Source organism: Notolabrus celidotus, chromosome 3, assembly GCF_009762535.1.
Source record: "Notolabrus celidotus isolate fNotCel1 chromosome 3, fNotCel1.pri, whole genome shotgun sequence".
Classification (NCBI taxonomy): Eukaryota; Metazoa; Chordata; class Actinopteri; order Labriformes; family Labridae; genus Notolabrus; species Notolabrus celidotus.
The window spans coordinates 35757263-35778709 of record NC_048274.1 but is presented as its reverse complement, the minus strand read 5'-3'; the positions used below and the strand labels follow the sequence as shown (position 1 = coordinate 35778709).

General features: G+C 42.7%; 1 protein-coding gene across 2 annotated transcripts in view; it reads left to right on the top strand.

Moving 5' to 3' along the window:
• adamts18 (ADAM metallopeptidase with thrombospondin type 1 motif, 18) overlaps nucleotides 1-21447 on the top strand; it is an 83833-nt gene that overhangs the window by 20046 nt on the left and 42340 nt on the right. For both annotated transcript variants that reach the window (XM_034679056.1, XM_034679055.1), the window contains exons 4-12: nucleotides 1119-1404; nucleotides 3574-3788; nucleotides 5479-5562; nucleotides 5660-5819; nucleotides 8169-8274; nucleotides 9561-9698; nucleotides 9795-9948; nucleotides 12371-12466; nucleotides 13529-13677. In XM_034679056.1, the coding sequence (XP_034534947.1) occupies nucleotides 1119-1404; nucleotides 3574-3788; nucleotides 5479-5562; nucleotides 5660-5819; nucleotides 8169-8274; nucleotides 9561-9698; nucleotides 9795-9948; nucleotides 12371-12466; nucleotides 13529-13677 (1388 nt within the window). The remainder of the gene's footprint in view (nucleotides 1-1118; nucleotides 1405-3573; nucleotides 3789-5478; nucleotides 5563-5659; nucleotides 5820-8168; nucleotides 8275-9560; nucleotides 9699-9794; nucleotides 9949-12370; nucleotides 12467-13528; nucleotides 13678-21447) is intronic.

Here is a 21447-nt window from a genome sequence, read left to right as displayed (position 1 = left end):
CTTTACACATCTTTAAGAACAGTAGACACACTAAAAATGACCCCAAATAATGTTTTAATTGGTATGTCAAGGATTATTTAAATAGAGTTAAAGTCAATTGTGACCTCAACAGGACGAGCAGGACCACGACCCCAGCGGAGGTTTTAGTCAGCCTGATGGGGTTCAGCTGTTATCCCTCACTGTGGTCGTCTCTTTTCTTGGTTTTCTGTAAACAAAGCAACATCAAATCATCCAGACTTCTGTGTGCACATACAATTACAGTCAGTCTGCCAGACTTTATGATCAGAGCTGTGCCCCAAGCAACAGTGTGCTATATTGGGGAATAGTATACCGCTGCTAAGTAATGTTAACTACTACCAATCAGATTGAAGTACTCAACACAGCCGTGCAGTCAAATAGTAATAAGATCTTCACTCAGTGTGCTTTGAGCACATTAAGTTTAATGGAAAACCCAAACCTTAATGTAACACTTTCTAGTTTGATGATGATTTTATTACAATGAAAGAAGAGCTCATCCACCCATTAACGTTGTATTCTCTCCTCATTCTGTCTATCCTAATACAATGTATCCTCCCCTGAACAGCTGTTTGCACTGGGCACATCTGTCTAATGTTAGGACAGAGTCTGGAGGGGAGAGTAGGAGGGGCTGATCAGGGTGCATTCAGAGGTGAAATGCAGGTGAGCCCTCTGGTTAGGGAAGGAAGGATTTGTGTGCTTCACTCAACAACTTCTTCTGCTACACTTTAGCTCTTTTATGGACAGGTAGAGATTGATTGATAAATGCATGATCGCACCATGATATAACATATATGTTGGATGTTGTGAATATAGAAGCTGTCTTTCGGTGTGAAGACTAGATCTATTTTGTTAAAGGCTGTAACTCAAGGAAAATATCTGATAAGCAACTTAAAAATGTAACATGATGACTGTACTGTAAAGCCCTTTTCACATATGCACTCCTGAAAATGTTCCCCAAAATTTCAGCACAGTCGGCCCCTGACTTTCCATCTGTCAAACAGCAAATTGACCATAGTCACTTGTGTTGTGGAGTTTTAAGACTTATCCAAGTTTGTAATCAAAGTTTTGTATGTCTCTTTTTTTTCATGTGCATTTTTCAGTCAGGTTTGATCCGAGTGTCTCAGGAGGAGTATTTGATTGCACCGCTACCCCAACACCTGGCAGACCTACACAACTACAGCGCCCCCGATGGTCACCAGCCACACGTCGTCTACAAACGCTCAGCTGAACACATTGTGCACAGAAGATCGAGCGATCCATCGAGTACCAGTTCTTCCAACCTTGACAAACCTTACTTTGAACAGCATCATCACCAACAGCATCATAACCATGACGACCAGCATGGAAAGCTGCAGAGGCAACACTTTTGCGGACGCCGCAAGCAATGTATGTAAGGGAACCTCATATTCCTTATACCTAGCCATGTGATAGTTGCATACTCCTGTATGAGTCACTGTTTATGGATTGTGTACCGTGCACCCTTTATTCCAGATAGTGCATACATAGAACTGTCTCACATGGACACGTCACTGTGCAATGCTGTATTTCTAGACTTTACATTAAAGTGTTGTTTTAAGCGGGGATGTATGGGATAATTGTCAGTAGTAAGTGTGCTATCCAGAGCAGATCCAGATCAGCACGACAACTTTGTTGAGAAACTGGGCAGAGTACTAGCATTGAAGCTGGGCTTTCAACCACTGCAGTCGAGGCCTTCAGTTTTACCACGTCACTTTTCTTTGCAGTCAGAAAGCTCATTTGTTTCAGCACTATGTTGGAGTTGGATGCTGTGACGGATGGGTCAATCACCATACATTCAGTATTTAACCATAGCGCAATAAAGTGAGCAAATTAGGTGCATTTCGACCAAGAGTTCCAGGGTCTTTTAGCCCCCAGAACTACTTTACCCTGAACTAAAAGGTTCCTGTGCCCCCATTGTTGTCTGCTTTTCAACCACGGGCTGAAGTCCCGGGTAGATTGTGCAAATCAGGCCAGTGGTGTATGAAGGGGAAAAAACGTTAATGCACTACACCACTAGACCAGTAGAGGGCAGTAAAACAAAGACGAATGCCATTCATCACAGATGACACCATAGAAGCAGACGGACAGGCAGGTATCATTATGAGCAACACAACAGTTAGCCTGTTAGCATGAAGAGACTCAGCTGGTGCTGTTTTAGATGGTGCTATATTTCATCACAGATGGATTCACTGAATCAACACGTGAGAGGAGATAAGCGCGAGTAGCAAAGACGTTTCAACACGGCTTTAAAATCATTTTGAACTCAAAAAGCTGTGGCAGAGATCGCCGGTGTTTTGGTTTAAACAGCGACCCTGTTAACTGGAGACTTTCAGTCGGATGCATCCCTCATAAACGTCTTTAGACAATCATTAATTATCTGATGAGGAAATTGAATCTTAAAACTCCCTCTGTGTTTCAACAGCTGTTTAAACTCCACAAACACTGACACGTTCAGCTGAAGGTCTCCAGTTTACAGGGTCACTTTTAAAACCGTAACACCGGGAGAGGCGCATTTGTGGTGGGCTGAGAGAAGACTACTGTTACAAGCTGCTAAATCAAGAGAATCACAGCTTCTTCTTTTGAAAAGTATACACAAGTACACAAAAGATAGAACTAATAAAAACTAATGAAAGAAAGAGAAATTAAGTGAATCACAGATGTGTGTGATGTTATTGTGGACGGCGGGCGGAATAAAAACACTGCGGTTAATCTACCAATCAGACACGTTCAGCATTGCAGGACCTGCCCCCCAAAGTCCCGGAACCTTTGAAAAGAACTACGCCCCTAGCAGGGTTTTTTTAGGGGGGAGATTATCTACCCCTGAACTAAAATTAGACCCTGGGTCCACCGGTCGAAACACACGTAGTTCCAGGGTAAAGTTCCTCTGGTTGAAAAACGCCTATTCACTGCTACTGTGTGATATGTGACATTCAGTGTAGGACCCCTCTGGTATATAGTGTTTGTTTCACTATGACTAATCTTTAATAACATTCCTTTAGATGATTTGTGGGAGGGTTGAGAGGCCACTAAAAAAACACTTAGGTTATCTCAAGACCCCCAAAATGAGCCATATCCCTAAGACAGCGTTCTGCAATATAAAGCGTTATCACAGTGTAATTGCAGTATTATTACCTTTCCACATGAAGGTGTTAGGTTAATGTTTCATCATGCAGTAAGCTCTTTACTTTTTCAGTCTCTGGATCTGTTCATATCCATCATGAAGATTAATGCCTGTATTAAATGTTGTTGAGTGCCTTGTGTTCGGTGTTAAATGTCCTCATCAGCCTGAGGCAGCCCGACCCGCAGGTTAGTTTACAGTTTAATCTTTCATTTCAGTGGTGAGAGGTAAGGGGCAGCGTGGGGAGTGAATTTCCTGTCCTTTCAACACCAGAGCTTGCACTCTTATCACCCGGCACGAGCCAGGAAAGAGCCATTCATCTGACCCTCACTGCCAAGTTCTTCTGTTTACCCCTCTCCCTCTCTCTCTCTTTCTCTGCCTCTCCTCCCTTCCGTCCTTCCTTTTTTCTGCTCTCCCAGACGCGCCCAAGCCTCCCGCTGGGGATCATTTTGTCATGCCTGATGAGTTTGAGACACCTGAAGCAGAAGGTCCAGGAAGGGCAAAGAGATCACCCATAAACTCCAACAGGGTGGGGGGCCTAAATGTGGAAACCCTGGTGGTAGCAGACAGGAAGATGCTGGAGAAACACGGCAGGGACAACGTCACCACCTACGTCCTCACAGTCATGAATATGGTAAGGGAGGGAGACGGGAGGGTGAGGAAAGGCGGAGGTGTCACAAACCATGTGAGAAAATAATAGTTTAAAGACACAGGGATGGAAAACCAGTTGAATTGTACTGTTTCAAACAGCTCTCGTTCATTATGCAGGAACTAAGACAGGCAAGGCAAGGGTCAAGCACCAAGATACAATTGCTGCCATTACTTTATTTTGTCCGGTATATCAGTAACTCAATGTAGCAAGTGTCAGCTTATGTTACAAACGTACACAAGATACTGACACATTACTGAGGTTACTTATGGTCATGTGGACTTCACTGTGTTTTCCTCTTAGCTGTTGAGAATTAGGCTGAATATTTAAGGACATGCAAGTCTTGTTACTTGTTTATTTACTCCTAACCAGGACATTACTGAACACAAGTGATGAGTGTGGTTAGTGGCGCCAGCAATCTAATCTACTCTTATGGTTAAAGCTATTAACTACTGTCAACTTATTCTTCTAGAGATGATAAAGTAACACAAACAATTGACAAATACACATCAAAATAACCTCAGGGTGCAACTTAATTAGTTTATAGAGGCAGTGGCAGCAAACGTTAGCGAACTTACTGTAACTATACAGATATGGACAGCTAAAACATGGACATAATCTTAGTGATGTCACCTATTGGTATCTGAAGACGCATCATGAAGCCAAACATGGCAGGTGCTGTATTGGAAATGTTTATTTTGGCTGTTATGGGCATTTAAAGCTGTTGTTGGTAGGAATGGTGTAAAAAATGTTACTTTTTTTCTGCTGGGTTTAGAGTAAAGGTCATAATACCCATCTGTACTCATTGGTAAGTAGAGTAATGTGAGACTATTGCGAAATCTCTGCATTTTCCATTCCATATCAATGTAATTATTCCCCTCCTTCCCGTTATGAAGGACCAATCATAGCTAATCTACAATCCTCCGTTCTGGTTGGTTAAGGGGTGGCCCCTACTATGTCCTCCGATTGATTATGAATCCGGCACTATCATGCCGATCTGTGTTGGGGGCTAAGAGGAAATCTGGTTGGGAGGGATGGTGTTGACATTCAAAGTCCCTCTCTCTGAAACGATGTTTACTCTGTGACTACCAACAGCAGCTTTAGATGGGTGTTAAAAGGGATTCCTTGGCTTTTGTAGCCGGCCTCCAGGGGACACTAGAGGAATTGCAGTGTTTTGTGTTTGCCACTTAATTACAGATAGTACAGATTCACATTACTAACAGAGTTTACTGGAATAGGTTTGTCCCTTTGCTTTTTTAGACTTTACACATTTTCTTATGACCGTTGTGTAATTTTGAACAATTTGAACTTTTGAACAACTTTGCACATAAGCTATAAAGGCACAGATACTCTCGGTTTAATGCACAAGATCATCTTCCTGTATGATTAAGTGGTTTGTCCCCTTTATTTATTTATTTATTAATTTATTCCAAATCAAAACTGATGTAAGACAATTCAAACTGGTTGATCCCCCTCTTTGTTTTGAGTGAAATGAGTTTAGGAAGTATAGGTTCTTCTGCTCTTTTAACTGTAAGGCAACTCAGACAAGATTTTGCACATATCCCAATAAGGCTGGAAATCCTTCAACTTCTGTCAGTTAGAGGAACAAAATCATATTTTCAGATTTGACACAAGTTTGGTGATCTCACTGAAAATGTTTTTGCCTGTCTTATAGGTTTCCAGCCTTTTCAAAGATGGCACCATTGGGACGGACATCAACATCGTGGTTGTTAGCTTGTTGCTTCTGGAACAGGACCCAGTGAGTGGACTCAGATCGAAGCTTTGTGAAGACATGTTTTGCTCTGCATTTGATAGTTTGTCATGTTTTTTCTCTATTTCTCTCTTTTCACCTCCAGCTGGGCCTGAACATCAATCACCACGCTGACCAGTCCCTCAACAGCTTCTGTCAGTGGCAGTCAGGTCTGGTGGGGAAAGGTGGTAAACGTCATGACCATGCTGTTCTCCTCACGGGACTGGACATCTGTTCCTGGAAGAATGAGCCCTGTGACACCCTGGGTAAGAATGTGTGCAAACAATCTTAACAAGCTGAACTTCATATTGTTTTAGCAGAGTGTGAAGGGGCAGCTGCTACACTTTTTTGTCGTGCAGCAACAGTGTTTGATGATATGGGGCAGTCCTTTGTGATTGCATCTTAGTGACAGCACCCTTTGCATGTCATAAATGTTGTAAAGCTGGGCATGTAGACAGGTGTTGAGCTGATACTGTAGGTGTCGATTTTACTACGAGAAGTGGAGGTAGGCTGACTGGTTCAAGCTGAAGAGACTGGCTGGTTGTACTTGTGAACCAACCAGGCACCCATTTGTGTTTCCGCCCGCTCGAGCCTGTGGAAGAGGCACATCATGACGTCAGATTTACGTGACCGCTTTTCCGAACAGCACCCTAGCGCAAACTTTCCCTCACATATACAGCGATGGTGGAGAATAGCAGCTTGTCTCCTCGGCCGACCACTGCTTTGCCCTGGAATCCATTAGTCTCTTTTATTTTTCACTGCAGGACAATGGCGGACACACATTTGGTTTGTGTTTTTGATCACAGCACTCCGCCCCCCGCCCCTCGCCCCTGACGTAAGTGGTTCACGGTTCTGGACCAGCAAAGAGTTGGAGCCAATCTGGAACCAGTTTTCCCAGCTGGAAGCTTGTTCACTCGCAGTTGAAACACAAAAAAACGGTTCTCAATTGAGCGCCGGCTCCGAACCGGCCCTGAAACTGCCTCAGTCGAGAAGGGGTATATGATGTCTATAGCCTCTAAACATGGGGCAACCTATTTAGTCGCTTAGCCAACTGGCACCCTCACTCATATTCAATCTAACTGTAGCATAATGTTATGGTTATTTAATCACTTTCATGAATCCAAGGAGGGGGGAAAGAGGATACCAAGACAGCTTCTCAACCAGAAATGAAAATATATAGGCAAAAAGCCTGATCTATACTTCTTTGTTGAATCTACATCAAAGCATATGCCCTAGTACCTACGCAGAAACCTACATGTAGCCTGACAGCACCTGTGCCCTGTGATTGGTCCGCTGGGTAGCATCATATCAGCTGCATTTACAACATTTGCAGTATAGCCGCCCTGTCCTCTAGTGCTGCCCAGCATTTATCAGCTTCAACTCTAACACAATATGTGCTCGGATTCAGTCGCCATAACCTCTGCACTAACGAAATGACACTGCCACCTGGTCTTCATGGGGAGTATTGCAGGGCTACAAGGACACTCCAATGCACAAATATGTAGCACCTACTATGGCGTAGGCCACTTCATAGATATGGCATAGAATGAATGCAGAAGTATAAACCAGGCTTTACCTTTGGATTGATTGGCCATGACTTTCAAATGAGTGAAGAGTGAAGAAAACATTAAAAACATGCAATAAAGAGTGTATTGACCACGGACACATAGTAAAAAAGACTTTCCCAATGGTTTGTGAACTTGAGTTTTGAAGCCTAAAGAGTTTCACTGTCCTGTACATTGAACCAGAGGTGACTATATTTGGAAAGGAGGTTGGATACACATTGTTTATATCCTATTTGACATTTTGCTGTGATAGTATATAATCAATCAAATACAGACGCCTTAAAGCATACCCTGTTTTAATTGATTTTACTCTAAACGAGACTCTGATTTAGAAAGAAGGCTTATTTTCTCATGTGGTTTCATATGTTGCTACCTATGTGGTCTCACCCGGCTGGTCTTAGTAGGACTGTGGCCAGGTTCAAGGCATTTTGCATTGGCTTCAATGTTGGAACCAAAAGGCTCCGTCTGAATCTGTTTACAGTCTACGGTCTGAACAAAAGCATCTTTCACTGCACTACCAAATATTTCCTCACATAGTCCCAATAGGCTGTTGTGTTTGTGAACGCGGAAAGCCAAAATTTGGATTTAGATCAGATTTTCTTTTTTCGGGTCCAGAAACCGTCGCCCAGAAAAAAAGAAAAATCAGCAACCACTCATGAATATTTTCACCAGCTTGTCAGTACTACTAAATCCCACATCTAGAAACAGTTGTCTTTTTCCGTACACTGTCTGGTCCAGCATTATCAGTAATCTAAACTGATTTGCCATCAACATCTCAAGCAAGCTAAAAAAACAAACAGGGCTTGTGAGGTGCACCTGCAGTGGTTGTGAAATCTCCTACATTCATATATGCAATATGCTGATATGAAAGACTGGTTGTCTGCCAAATCTAAAAACAATGCTGACTGTTATAGCATATGCAAAGACAAAAACTGAATTTATGTTACAGATTGAGTCAGATTTTGTTGACCTGAGGCTTTTTATGTCATCAGTATATCATAATTTATATTAAAGTATTTTATCTTACTTATGCCTCCTTTGTCTGTGCAGGTTTTGCTCCCATCAGTGGAATGTGCAGCAAGTACAGGAGTTGTACCATCAATGAGGACACAGGACTGGGCTTGGCTTTCACCATCGCTCACGAGTCTGGACACAAGTATGTGTAACAGAAACTGATTCATGACAGACTGAATAAGTGAAGCAGTTTCTTGACAAAACATCAATTCTTTTTATAAATTCATGGCTCTAGTCGAGAAAATAGTGAAACAAAATGTAGTTGTAGACCATAACATATAAAACTTTGTCATGCCTGTGCCATTCTGGTGTGGTAGGTAGCGTCTCCACATTATCTGTGAATAGTGAATGCATGTTATAATCTACAGCCATGTATTGAATTAAATACATATAGTCTGATTTAAAAAAAGACAGAATCACTGTAATAAGAGTGCTACGTTGGTGCACTACTCCATCCCTTCTGTGACGCTCCATGAGAGCATAATGGAAAAGCCTAAGGGCCTGTGTCCACAGAATATCTTCTCATTTAAAGCACCCACAATCTTCTTTTCAGAGCGCTCTGCTTTCTTTGTGCGGCCACTCTGAATACCCATTGAGTATTTTTGGTGTGGACATGGTTGCTTTTTGTCGCCATCGTAACAAATACATTTAAGGAAAACCTTGCTATGGCTGTCCCTGTCCCTTTTGAGTTGCATGTGTTTGAGAGTAATGGGTCAAAGAGCCACATTTAAGGGATAGGATTGGACAGAACCGGTCTCAATCTCATAAAGATTGAGGTTTAAGATGATGCGTTGTTGTTCTAGACAATTTAGTCTTGCACAATAAGCAACCTCCAGTGATGAAAAATGAAGCCAATGTGGAAGTGCAGAAAAATGCAGTTTCCCAAGTCTCCAGTTAAGGCCAGCCTCAAAAGCTTAGGAATCCCAATTAACACCCTTGTTTACAATAAAGTTAGACATGTTTACAGCCTGGTCCGAAAAACAGTTTGATCAGTATTTCTTCACTCGTACACTCTGTCATTCAAACAGAGTACTAGAAGGGGAGTCTTAAGTTTGAGCCTGTAGAGAAAAAGTCTTGAACACAAAGATGAAATAAAATAGGCTGGATTATTCAACAGAAGAAGACATTTGTAGTTTATCTTGCAGGGGTTGCAGAAAAAAGACTCTGAGGACACAGGTTTGAAGTACACACAGCTGTATTTTTGTGTTATATATGTCCATTGAGATTGGAATCCATTAATATGTGGTAGGTTTTTAGTTTTGTGTCCTGGGAAAAGTCTTGAGTCTATCTGAGAAGCTCTCAACACAAAGAAGAAACACAGTTTTTCCTTCTTTCTTTCTTTCTTTCTTTCTTTCTTTCTTCTTTCCATGAAAGCTGCCATGTTCTTCTTTCTTTGATTTCATTATTTGACTTATTTTTTTCCTCCAGTTTTGGGATGATCCATGATGGCGAGGGGAACCCATGTCGCAAGACCGAAGGCAACATCATGTCCCCCACTCTGGCTGGAAACAACGGGGTCTTCTTCTGGTCCACCTGCAGCAGACAGTATCTGAGCCGCTTCCTTGGGTAGGCCTCAATGCTGAATGCAAGTGCACAGTTAATGTGATATTATCAGTCATTTGCGCCGTCTTTGGCTGACACGGGTGTTTTGCTGTGTTTCAGAACAGCCCAGGCATCCTGTCTGGTGGACGAGCCTAAGCAGATCGGTCAGTACAAGTACCCTGAGCAGCTCCCCGGACAGCTCTATGACGCAGACACGCAGTGCAAGTGGCAGTTTGGCTCTAAGGCTAAACTGTGCGGTCTTGATTTTGTCAAGGTGAGATCATTAGTTTTTCTTACCAGGGAAATGATCTGCATCTGATGTTAAGACTTACAGTACCCACTTTATATCATTGTTTGGTGTCACTGAACATGCTTTTACTGTTCTGGTTCAATCTTACAGCCTCCATTGTTTCCCAGCTGTTCCTTTAAAAATCAATCTTACTGTATGAACAGTATTTGCTAAGTGGCCAATATAAAGCACCTGGTGAACAAAAGTAGAAATCCAGATATTTATGTTAGGAGTTGATACACACACAGGGTTGCAAAAATTCCGGAAATTTTCAAAGTTGGAAACTTCTCCATGGGAATTAATGGAAATTAAAGGGAATAAATGGGAATAAACCAGGAATTAAATTGAAGGTTGGCTCTTATAGGGAACTTGAATATAGTTGCACATAGCACACTGCTTACTACAGGGCTATTGAGACCACGCCCCCTACATGCGCTGTGCATTCCTCCATCACATGCACACATGATCTCTATTTTGGATGGATGTCTGCTTATAACTAAACAAATATTTATGCTTGGATATGAAAACTTTCCTGTAAATGATCCTCAATTCCCAGTTAAAGTTTCCAATTTGGAATATTTCCAAAATTCCCCAGCTTAACTTCCCATGGAAATTTACCGGAAACTGTCCACCCCTTTGCAACCCTACACACAAAACATTATAATAATTAAGGGTAAATATTAAAAATAAGAACTCAAAAACTGAAACTTAATAGAAACACCAAATGGTTGTGTTGTGTCCAGTTTTTAGTGTTTGCTACAGATCAATCGACCACAACAACTTTAGAGTCACTAATAATCCAAGTCAAGAGTTGCGTTCAATAATGGTCTTTTTGATGGACTACTAAGTATCTTAAAAGTGTTAACAATTACTTTTTATTGGAACATTCTACAAAAAAAAAGTCTGCATTAATGAACCTTAATTTTTGAGCTAAAGAACAGTCTCTCCTGTTTCTTCCAAACAAATGTCCAAAAGCTGTCGTGTTTGTGTCATTGGGTTACGTAGTGGTTGTGCAAATTAGAGTCCAGACATGGCAACCAGGACCCCAACACAAAGTGTTTGCTATGTAAGGGATAATGCATGATTAGCTGGTAGTTATGGGAAATAGAATCACGACAGGGTGAGACAAGACCCCGAGGCGAAGCTGACTACCTGCTAACCATACATTAGGGAGATTTCTGCAGTAGACCATTCAGCTAACTCTGTGTAGTGTTTTACAAAGATCTCAACATAAAGCAGTTGTATAGTCCTGGATTTGCGTGGACCCCAACAGCCCTCAATTATGTTTTTGTCATGTGCCCCTTTGCCTAAACAGAGACTCACTAGATGAGCCTCCAGTAATGAGATGGAGCACACAGATTATATAGGGTCCCCAACTAACTGCTTAATGATGCAGTGCTTAATTGGCACTTTATTAATTAGCATGATCTTTGAACGACAACCTCTCACCCCCCACATTTGACCCTTCATTAAAAAGCATTCCACCATTTGAATGAAAACATCCACCTCTGAGGTCCTTGTGGTCTTGGTATAAGCTTTTATGTTTGATGCATTCAGTACTGTTGATTCACATGTAAATGCTGAGTAAAATACTACAAGGTTTCCTCCTCAGGGCTGTAATTGGTGGGAAATGGACTTTGCCAAATCGTATATATGACGGCTTAGCACACATGACATCTCCTTAGTTATTCAGGACTTCTTTAAATCATTGCCGCTGTGCTCCCCTTAACAGAAGATCAAATGCTACATCTGCATTTCTTTAAGCTCTGTTCAAGTCAGTGGGTGGTAAATTAACCTACACGCTGATGAACAGTGGATTTGGGGCTTGCTTTTCACACTTTCCCCCCATTTTGGACTCCCTGGTGGGCTCATGTAGAATAATTTTCACATGCCGGTGTAGCTGACAACCACCTGCTCAGCATTGTGGATGAAGAACACCATAAAGACAAAGACTCAAACACACACATACACACACCAGCGATAACTCTTATCCCCCTCCTTTCTGGTTTCTGCCTCGTTGCCAGTTGCAGCTGGGCGGGTTGCCAGACTCTGCCGCCTGTCTTTCGACCCTGGCTCTCCCTCTGTGCTCACTCGCTCGCTCTGTCTCTGCATTGTTGGGTCAGCTGACACATACAATTATAGCCCCTTTCATTAAAGAAGTAAGTTGATTAGATTTGACACACAGGCTTTATCCCCGGTTATCAGGCTGGTGGGGGCTGATCGACCAGCGTGATGGTGGTCCTGGCAAGAAGCAGGTGCTGCTGGGTCGAGGAAAAGAGGAGAGAGGAAAGAGAAGAGAACGGGTGTCAGTTCAGGTTCATGAGAGAAGCCATGATGGTAGAAAACAACATACCTGATCGAAACCTAATCCTTTGTGTGTTTGTGTGTTTGTGTGTTTGTTTGACAGGACATCTGCAAGTCGCTGTGGTGTCATCGCACAGGGCACCGGTGTGAGACTAAGTTCATGCCGGCTGCAGAAGGCACCAGCTGTGGTCCTGACATGGTGAGGGAGTGTCTTCCTTTAAGCTTTGACAGTTTACTGGGGATCCAAATCCCCTGTAAAGACATGTTTGTTTGTTTTTTAACAAGCCTTTTTAGCTTGATGTGAATCTATTTCCCAAAAACAAACCCTGTATTCAGGTGTATTCACACATGCACAAAACCCACAAAAAACTTCCAGAAAGTTTCAGAGTAAGCTGTAGGTTTGAATGCAAACAGATTTTCACCATGACATTTCCAACTTTTTCCTGCCAGCCCTCTAGTAAAATTTTCACAAGTACCCAGGGGGGAAACAGACACTTTGGTTAGACCACAGCCCTTTTCACACATACACAAAACTCCAGAACATTTTCAACCTTTATGCTGGTGAGCTGCATGTGTGAACGCAAGCCTGACGTTGAGTTGTCAGTGTTGTGATTTCTGCTGTTGTGTTTAAATTCTGTCAACATCCTAATAGTTAAGGTAGTGATATTCACCCTGACTGACACAAATGTCACAAGTTCATGAGTGAAAGTGGCTTTAGAGAGAAAAATACGTCAAACCTCATATTTCCAACTAAGGTACGGCTGATCTTTTTGTGTGAAATGACAGATTCATAATGACATTTTGGGTGGTCAAGAAAAAGGATTGGGATATTACAACATGTACCAATATCTGATTAGTATAGGATCAATTGCTGTAATAGCTAGTTCTTCAGATACTTATTTAAGTATTCACCCTTGCTGCTCATGAAGCAATCTTGCATTGGGGACTTTCAAAGCTGGACACAGAATGGTCACACCTATCCTCATCATGTAATAGGATATTTAGAAACACAGAGGTGATGATGTGTGTGAGTGCAGGGTCTGGTATGGATCAGTCTGGGTGTGGTTCATATGTGTGTGTGTGTGTGCATGTGTGTTTTGACTGTAGCTGTAGACTCGGGGTCACCAGGTGTAGTGCTGGGCATCTGTCCAAACCAGGAAGCTTTATGCAGAAGCCTTGCCCAAGGCTCCAGCACTGATGGGGAAGCTGTTTCATTCTTTTTATCCACTTTCATTTTCATTCTCTTTTTTTCCTTTCTTAGTGGTGTCGAAGGGGTCAGTGTGTTAAATATGGGGAGCATGGTCCTCGGGCGGTCCATGGCCAGTGGTCATCGTGGTCTCAGTGGTCCGACTGCTCCAGAACCTGTGGGGGAGGCGTCATGTACAGAGAGCGCTCCTGCAGCAGCCCAAGGTAAATACACTTGTACAAACTTGCATAAACATCCATCAAGTTAACTCATCACCTCCTATTTAATGGTAATAACTAGCCAAATAAAAGACAAAGTGATTAATGTGGCAATGCGGCTGCTTTACTGTGAAAATCAGAGTTATTGTTTGGGCCAGAGAGACTTTCTCGAAGGCTGCATGTCTAAATATCCTTCCTTTCTGAACACCTGAATGCGCTGTCTGCCAGGTAGCTGTCAACGCAGACATGCACACACATATTGTACTTTCCCACTCACACACACACTCACATAAAAATGCACATGCTGATAAAGGCTCCCATCAGTCAAGCGGACCGTCCAGACTGCAGACAATCTCTCCCCATGCTCCAGACGTGTAGAACCTCCTAATAGCATGCTCTTTTCTCTGAGAGCTGCCAAGACGGTCAGCAAATGTCCCCCATTGCTGCTCACTCACACAAACATAATTCTACATAACTCTGCAGACCCAGATCCCACAGTGCATATCTCTTTGTTAGCAAACTGCTCTGTGCATGTCATCGCATGAACATCAGAGATCCTCTGTTTGAATATGGTGTGTCATAACAAGCGCACAATCTCTCATTGTTTTCCCTGAGTTTAAGAGATTTATTAGATGTATGTCAGCTTTTATTTTACTTTCGTACAGTAGATGACTGGATTTATTGTTCTGTCAGTATGGTGCCAGTAGCTGTTTAATAGTCTTGGTTAACCAACCCCAATAACACTTGGCCTTAAATTAAATAAAAGGCAAGCAAGATGTGTGCAATAGGATATTCAGAGAGAGGACTTATTGCCTGATAATTTGAACCATTTTGGCCCCATTTGTTTATTCCTAAAGGGAAACACACTTCCAAGAATTTAGAGCCTAGTCTCACTGTAATGTCCAATCCATCAGGTATGGCAAGGGCATTTAAAAAGTTATGACAAACACACCCTAGAGAAATTTATACCAGCTCTCATTGAGGGCTCGTAGGGGTTTCTGCTTTTGCATATGAAGCGTTAGTGTTAAGTATTTGGCTGCCAGGCTAAAGGTAAGGGAAGTGGGCCCTCCTCCTGGTTCCTGTTGCTCTTTAACCAGTCAGCTCACTCTCTATGCACTGACACATCCTACCTTCAAAGTTCCCATTGACAGTTTATTCATAAACATAAACACGTGGATAATAAAAACTCTGTAACACAACATTTGCTCCCACTGCTGCTCTCACACCTGTTTGGCATCTCTAAATCACCTTGAAATCCCTCTTTTAATCCACCACTCCCTATCCTCGCAGCCATAAAGGAAGATAGTGTATCCTGATAATGCACAACAAACACAATAGATGGGACAAAAAACAAAACAAGAAACAATCATAAATTAATATTTCTTTATGCAGGACTCACCATCATGAACATAAAAACATCATAATATAAGAGGCACCAGTTGATACTTAACATGACTGAGTCCTCTTGAGAAACCAACCTCAGATTAAGTTTAAGATCACACCACACAATCCAGTATGAGAGCAGCAGGTGAGACACTCACATGCTGATACCTCGGACAGAAAAAACTGCTCGTCCAAGTGAGGTGAGGATTTAGAAAACTGCACTTTACAACCCCCGTTAGATGCTCCTCTTGTTACTGAGCCGTAAACATTAGTGGAACAACACGATCACAGCGCACCTAGAGAATCTGGATTTAGATATATTTATGGATGAGCTTGGTTTCTGAGCAGAAATATTAAAGCTAGGGTTGGTAGTCTCGGAAAACCAGCATGAATTTGAATGTAGCTTTTCCTCACGACTCCGTCTAACCCCTCCGCTCCTCCCTCGGAGCTCCTCCAAAACGACGCCCCCCCCCCGCTCACATGCACGAGCACCGCTGATTCTCGACCATATGATCGTGACTGATTCAAAATCGGTCCTCACCAAAACATTCTCATAGTGAAAGTTAAAAACACAAACAAACATGGCTGCTGTTAGTACTCACAACTATCATGATAGCATTATCCAGTTGTACCGGTGACACGATATCAGGAGAAAAGTTATAACACATGTAATACTGTAACAGCTCTACTGTTTGTTGAACGTGTTCAGTGTAGATGCTCTTAATTCCTACAGTGTTGACGGTCAGTGAAGGCATCAGGAGAGGTGTAGAGTGTGCCAGTGGGAGAGAGGAGAGACAAGAGGAGAAGTTTTTCATTCATTCAAACATTGATTGTTGCTTTGTTGGTTGGCGTGATCACGGCCGACAGTGACCGGTTATTAAAACTCAACGTGTTCACGAATCGGCTCGTCATCCCTACAGCGTCTGGACGGACGCTACAATAAATATATATTTTCTGTAGGACTTACTGAACGTCATTAATTATTCTGCTTGTTGGTGAGAGCTTTTTAGACTCTGATCCGGACTACAGTCCTGAGCAAAGCACTTCATCAGGTCAGAGGGGACAGGCCCGAGGACGAGCGAGAGGGGCAGTAAATAGAGTCAGGGGAAGTAGAGGCAGGAGACGGGGACTCAGAGTGCACGTTGGGGAAATGTACGCGCAGGAGGCGGGCAGAACGGCTGGACGGGATTTGATTGGTTTAAAATTTGGGAAGCCAAAAAACGGTGATTGGTTAGTGTTTTCCCAGGTTTACTCCGGCTGTAGATAGCAGCTTTTTTTCACTCTTTTTTAGGAACACATCATGTATTGATTGCCATCAGGACATAAAGATCATTTTAACCAGTATGACAAAAAGTGTATCTAAATATGATTACCAACCCCAGCTGTGTGAGTGTTGTCTTTGTGTCTTGTTGATTGACCTTTACTGTGGGGAATGTGTAATCAGTTGATTAAAGTTTGAAGGAATATCCACAAACACAGACATAATGTTTAGTTCAGAGACTTCTCCTTGTAGAGTGTATGTTTACACTGGTTATTAACTTTGTACTATTAAAGTGAAAAAAAGAGTGATGAGGGTAGATGTGCATGAAGGCGTTGTTTCAGATTTGCAATATGGAAAGGACTAATGATTGCCATCATCAGACATTAGTCACAGAGGGTTAGTTCCTGTCATATCCAACAGTGTTTCTATAAGCTCAGGTGAAGGTGAGATATTTTGTCATGACAAGAAACACGGGGCTCAGTTCCTCTTCATTACTGTTGCCCCAATGTAGAATCTGTGGGTGACTGGTGTATCACATTGATTCATCAGTTATCGGACCAATGCATGTGAGCCTACACTGATTCATTGGAGGTGAGACTTCCACCTGAACAATAAAGTGTGATGAGATTGTTAGTCTCAAGAACTTAAAGCTAAAAGAAAACAGTCTGTGTCTGAGAACGATCTGACATTTCAGCCCCTTTCAGCGCTTACACGTGGACTCACAATTAAAACAGTCTACCCAGGATTTATCAGGCTTTTTCTGTGATTGTTGTTGCCTAATATCCCTAATCTTGTGGCAGTTTTTATAAGTTGCAATGTCAGTTGCAGTGTTTAGAAACCATTTTTGGTCCACAATGTGATAGACCCAAAGTGAGTCAAATTTTCCAAATCAGATCATTCAATTAAAGCTGGGGTTGGCAGTCTCGGAAAACTAGCATGAATTTGAATGTAGCATTTCCTCGGGACTCCGTCTAACCCCCCCCCCCCCCCCCCCCCCCCACTCACATGCACGAGCGCCGCTGACTTGCGACCATATGATGGTGACTGATTCAAACTGGTCCTCACCAAAACATTCTCATAGTGAAAGTTAAAAACACAAACAAACATGGCTGCTGTTAGCACTCACAACTGTCATTCTAGCATTATCCAGTTGTACCAGTGACACGATATCAGGAGAAAAGTTATAACACATATATAATACTGTAACAGCTGTACTGTTTGTTAAACATGTTCAGTGTAGATGTTCTTAATTCCTACAGTGTTGACGGTCAGTGAAGGCATCAGGAGAGGTGTAGAGTGTGTAAGTGGGAGAGAGGAGAGACAAGAGGAGAAGTTCTTCATTCATTCAAACATTGATTGTTGTTTTGTTGGTTGGCGTGATCACGGCCGACAGTGACCGGTTATTAAAGATCAACGTGTTCACGAATCGGCTCGTCATCACTACAGCGTCCGGACAGACGCTACAATACATCTACATTTCTGTAGGACTTAGTAAATGTCATTAATTCTTCTGCTTGTCAGAGCCCCGTGGTGAGAGCTTTTTAGACTCTGATCCGGACTACAGTCCTGAGCAAAGCACCTCATTGGGTCAGAGGGGACAGGCCCGAGCTTGAGCGAGAGGGGCAGTCAGTAGAGTCAGGGGAAGTAGAGGCAGGAGACGGGGACTCAAAGTGCACGTCGGGGAAATGTACGCGCAGGAGGCGGGGAGAACAGCAGGACGGGATTTGAATGGTTTAAAATTTTGGCACCCAAAAAAGGCTGATTGGTTGGTGTTTTCCCAGGTTTACTCCGGCTGTAGATAGCAGCTTTTCTTCGCTCTTTTTTAAGAACACATTATGTATTGATTGCCATCAGGACATAAAGATCATTTTAACCAGTATAACAAAAAGTGTATCTAAATCTGATTACCAACCCCAGCTTTAAGTGACGGAAATTAGGTTGGTTGGTCAAGTTTGGGAAATGTGTGACTGACTCAAGAAGCAAATAGCAAACTTTGAAAAAGCTTCTGAAGGAACAGTTGACAACACTGACAACATTCTTTAATATTTTCCTTTGGAAAACAAAATCCCTCCGCACATTTGATTCCAACAACCGTTTGTATTCATGATCATTCTAATAACAAATCAGTAATGCACACCAAGAGTTGTCAGGTGCCTTCAGTGAGTGAGTAGACTTCAGGGTAGGGGGGAAAAAAAAGCACCACACAATCTGGCAGCATACTTATCTCTCTTTTATTGGGATGACCTTTGGCCATCAGTGTGGAGCTGACCATTTCAGCTTCTTTCACTTATAGTTTTTGAATCATTGCTCCAACTTTAACTCGTTGACGATGAATGTTTCTGTGTTTCAGCTGTTTGAAATGTTCTCTAAAGATTAATATTTTTCTGGAGGGAAATACAGTCTGCATGTCCACTCCATTCAGGAGTGTGTTGAGTGACCTGAACACTTCTATCGCTATAAAGTCCTCTCAAGTCCTATGGCTTCATCAGGACTTACTTAACAGCCAGACAGACACTGATGTGGCTGTTTTGTCCGTCACAGCTGACTCGTCTCTTAATCCCTGCGAGGGATCAAAGACCGAAAAGTTTTCAGAGGCAGCCTGGCCCTCATATGATACACATTATACACCATGACTGGCAGACCATAAAGAGCCCTTTAAACCAGGCTACCTGTCAGGTTCATTTATCATTCCTGTGGCACTTAAGAGTGCTTTGTAGCAGCGGCTGCTGAAAAATGGGTTGATGCTGTTAAACGGTGAGTTATGGGGTCAGTGGGACACGGAGAGGAAGGAATGATGTTAGGGCTAAACGATAAATCCAGTAATGCCGAATCATGATAAACATTGGGCCTACTGGTTGTCTGATCCCTCGGAGATCTAGTGTGAAGACAGTAAGATTAAGCAGTTGAATGTCTTCTTCAGCATCCCCACCAAATGTCCATCCCTTGTTTTATGTGTAGCCTTAAGAGAGCTCTGCTGTGTGTTATGGAAATCACAGTTCTAATACAAAGGAATAGACCTTGAAATGAATTCACCCTCCCAAACACACTCAGCTTTATCCTGACTCCAGCATGTACCCCTGAGTCACGTTTTGGTCCCTGAGTCATGACATTCAGAGTGTGTCCGGTGTCTGTCCCCAGTAATCACTGAGATTATTTTGGCAGGGCCCCTCCGCTCTTAATCTGAACAGAACAAGAAGGATTAGCCTGAATCTGACTGCTTGTCTCTAAAGTCCTCTTTACCCCCAAACTGATCTGTCTTGACCGTCTGGACTATCCACAAAGATGACTGAAACTTTATGCTTTTTAACACAAAGGCTTTTGTCTGTCTTGCTGTTGGTGTACATCTGTGCATTGATCGTCATGTGAAGGTCAAGACATTGTTAGGCACAGTAAAGCCTTTTCATTAGCACGCAGTGAGAGAGTCAGTGTCAGACTCTGTTTTGGTGAGGGTTTGTGACCAGGTGGAGCACGAAGTGGAGGGACCTTTCTGTAGTGGTGAAAGTTTCTGTGATTTACAACATGTAAAAGTAATATATGTCAGTGAGTAGAAGAGAGAACAGAACAGTGAAGCTTCATGCTATATAAAGAGTGTCCTAAACATGCCTCTGTACTTGCTATGAATGGTTACATGATGTGTCCACACACCCCCTAACAGAGAGGTTAAGCAGACTTCAGACTCGGGTTGGCAGGGAAGAGGCTGCTCAATGTCCAGGATCATATTTAATGTCCAGACATGTTCATGACAACAGTGCACATACACCAGGCTAATGATGTGTATCTGAATCAATAGCTGAATTAAGATTAAATGTGAGAACATGCTGGATGATTTACTGAATGATAACATGACAGCTTCTTGTACAATGTCACCTCTGTCCTACCACAAAATCTTTACCCCTCATTTGATTCTACAAAACCTCATCCACCGTAGGAGAGCAGTGTGTATCTTCCGCTCAGTCTTATAAAGAGTTTTGGATCAGCCCATTAAAGCCTGCCCTTCTAGGACTCAGTCCAAGACAGAAAATGAATATCCTCTTCCCTCCTTCCTTCCTACCCTCTTTCCTCCTCCCATTCACTCCTCCATCCCCCTGTAGACCACCTGCCAGATCAAACACAGTCAACTTAATCCTCACCAACAAGCCTAGGAGATTAGGTTCACAATCTTGACCTGCTTTTGTAGGGAGCACATTTTGTCACACACTTGATCTAAAAGGAATGGGGGAGTATGATGAAGGGGCGATGGTTTGATAAGATAGAGCCTCATAGACTCGTAAAAGTGCTTTAATGGGGTTAAACCCATTCAGCAGAGCAAGGATCTACACAGGAAGTTATGGGGAGGAGGTGAATCAAGGCGAAGACAAGACTAGACATGATGACCTCTGACCTATTAGTCTCAGCTTCTGTCGGCAGGTAGATTTACTGAGCTCCCGGGACGTTAAAGCATCCTTATTAAGGGACCTGAAGGCTGCATTGGAGTTGAGGTTTCGGTTAAAGTAGAAGGATGACTGAAAGCAAACTGAAAACTTGTCATATCTGGTTTCTGTCTGGTTGTTGGATGTAGATTTACAGTTGAGATGATGGTGGAAAATCCCCAGAGTGGAGGAGACAAAGAAGAGAGAAAAAGAGCAAGAGAAATCAGGAGTGTTGTAAAACTCAAGGCCAGACTGTCCATAATCCACAAATTGAATTTACTCCCCTCTTAAGTACAAAATGTCCCTCTTCAGCGCTCGCCTCTGATCAGAAGTCCTTCAACGACTTCTGAGTCGTACCCCACTGGCCCGCTGTAAGCATATTACCATATGGGCTACATTTGTCTGCTGCTAAATCTTAATAGGATCAAGCCTACGAAAAACCTGCGCCAAATACCCTACTCACAAGAGAAGCAGGATCAGCACTGAGCAGATTTACACACATGCACTCACACCTTGAATGGAGCTCGCTCATTCTTGGCAGCTACGTCACTGTCACCGCGTCTGAATGGAGGAGATGGACGGTTGGAGTTAGAGAAGTATGCAGCGAGGCATCAGGAATTCTGTGCTTCTGATTGTAGCTGACGTTCATTTCATGCAGACGCTGTCATCACTGATGCAATGGCGAAAGTTATTCAAGAGAAATATGCTTCTCGTTGCTCTTCC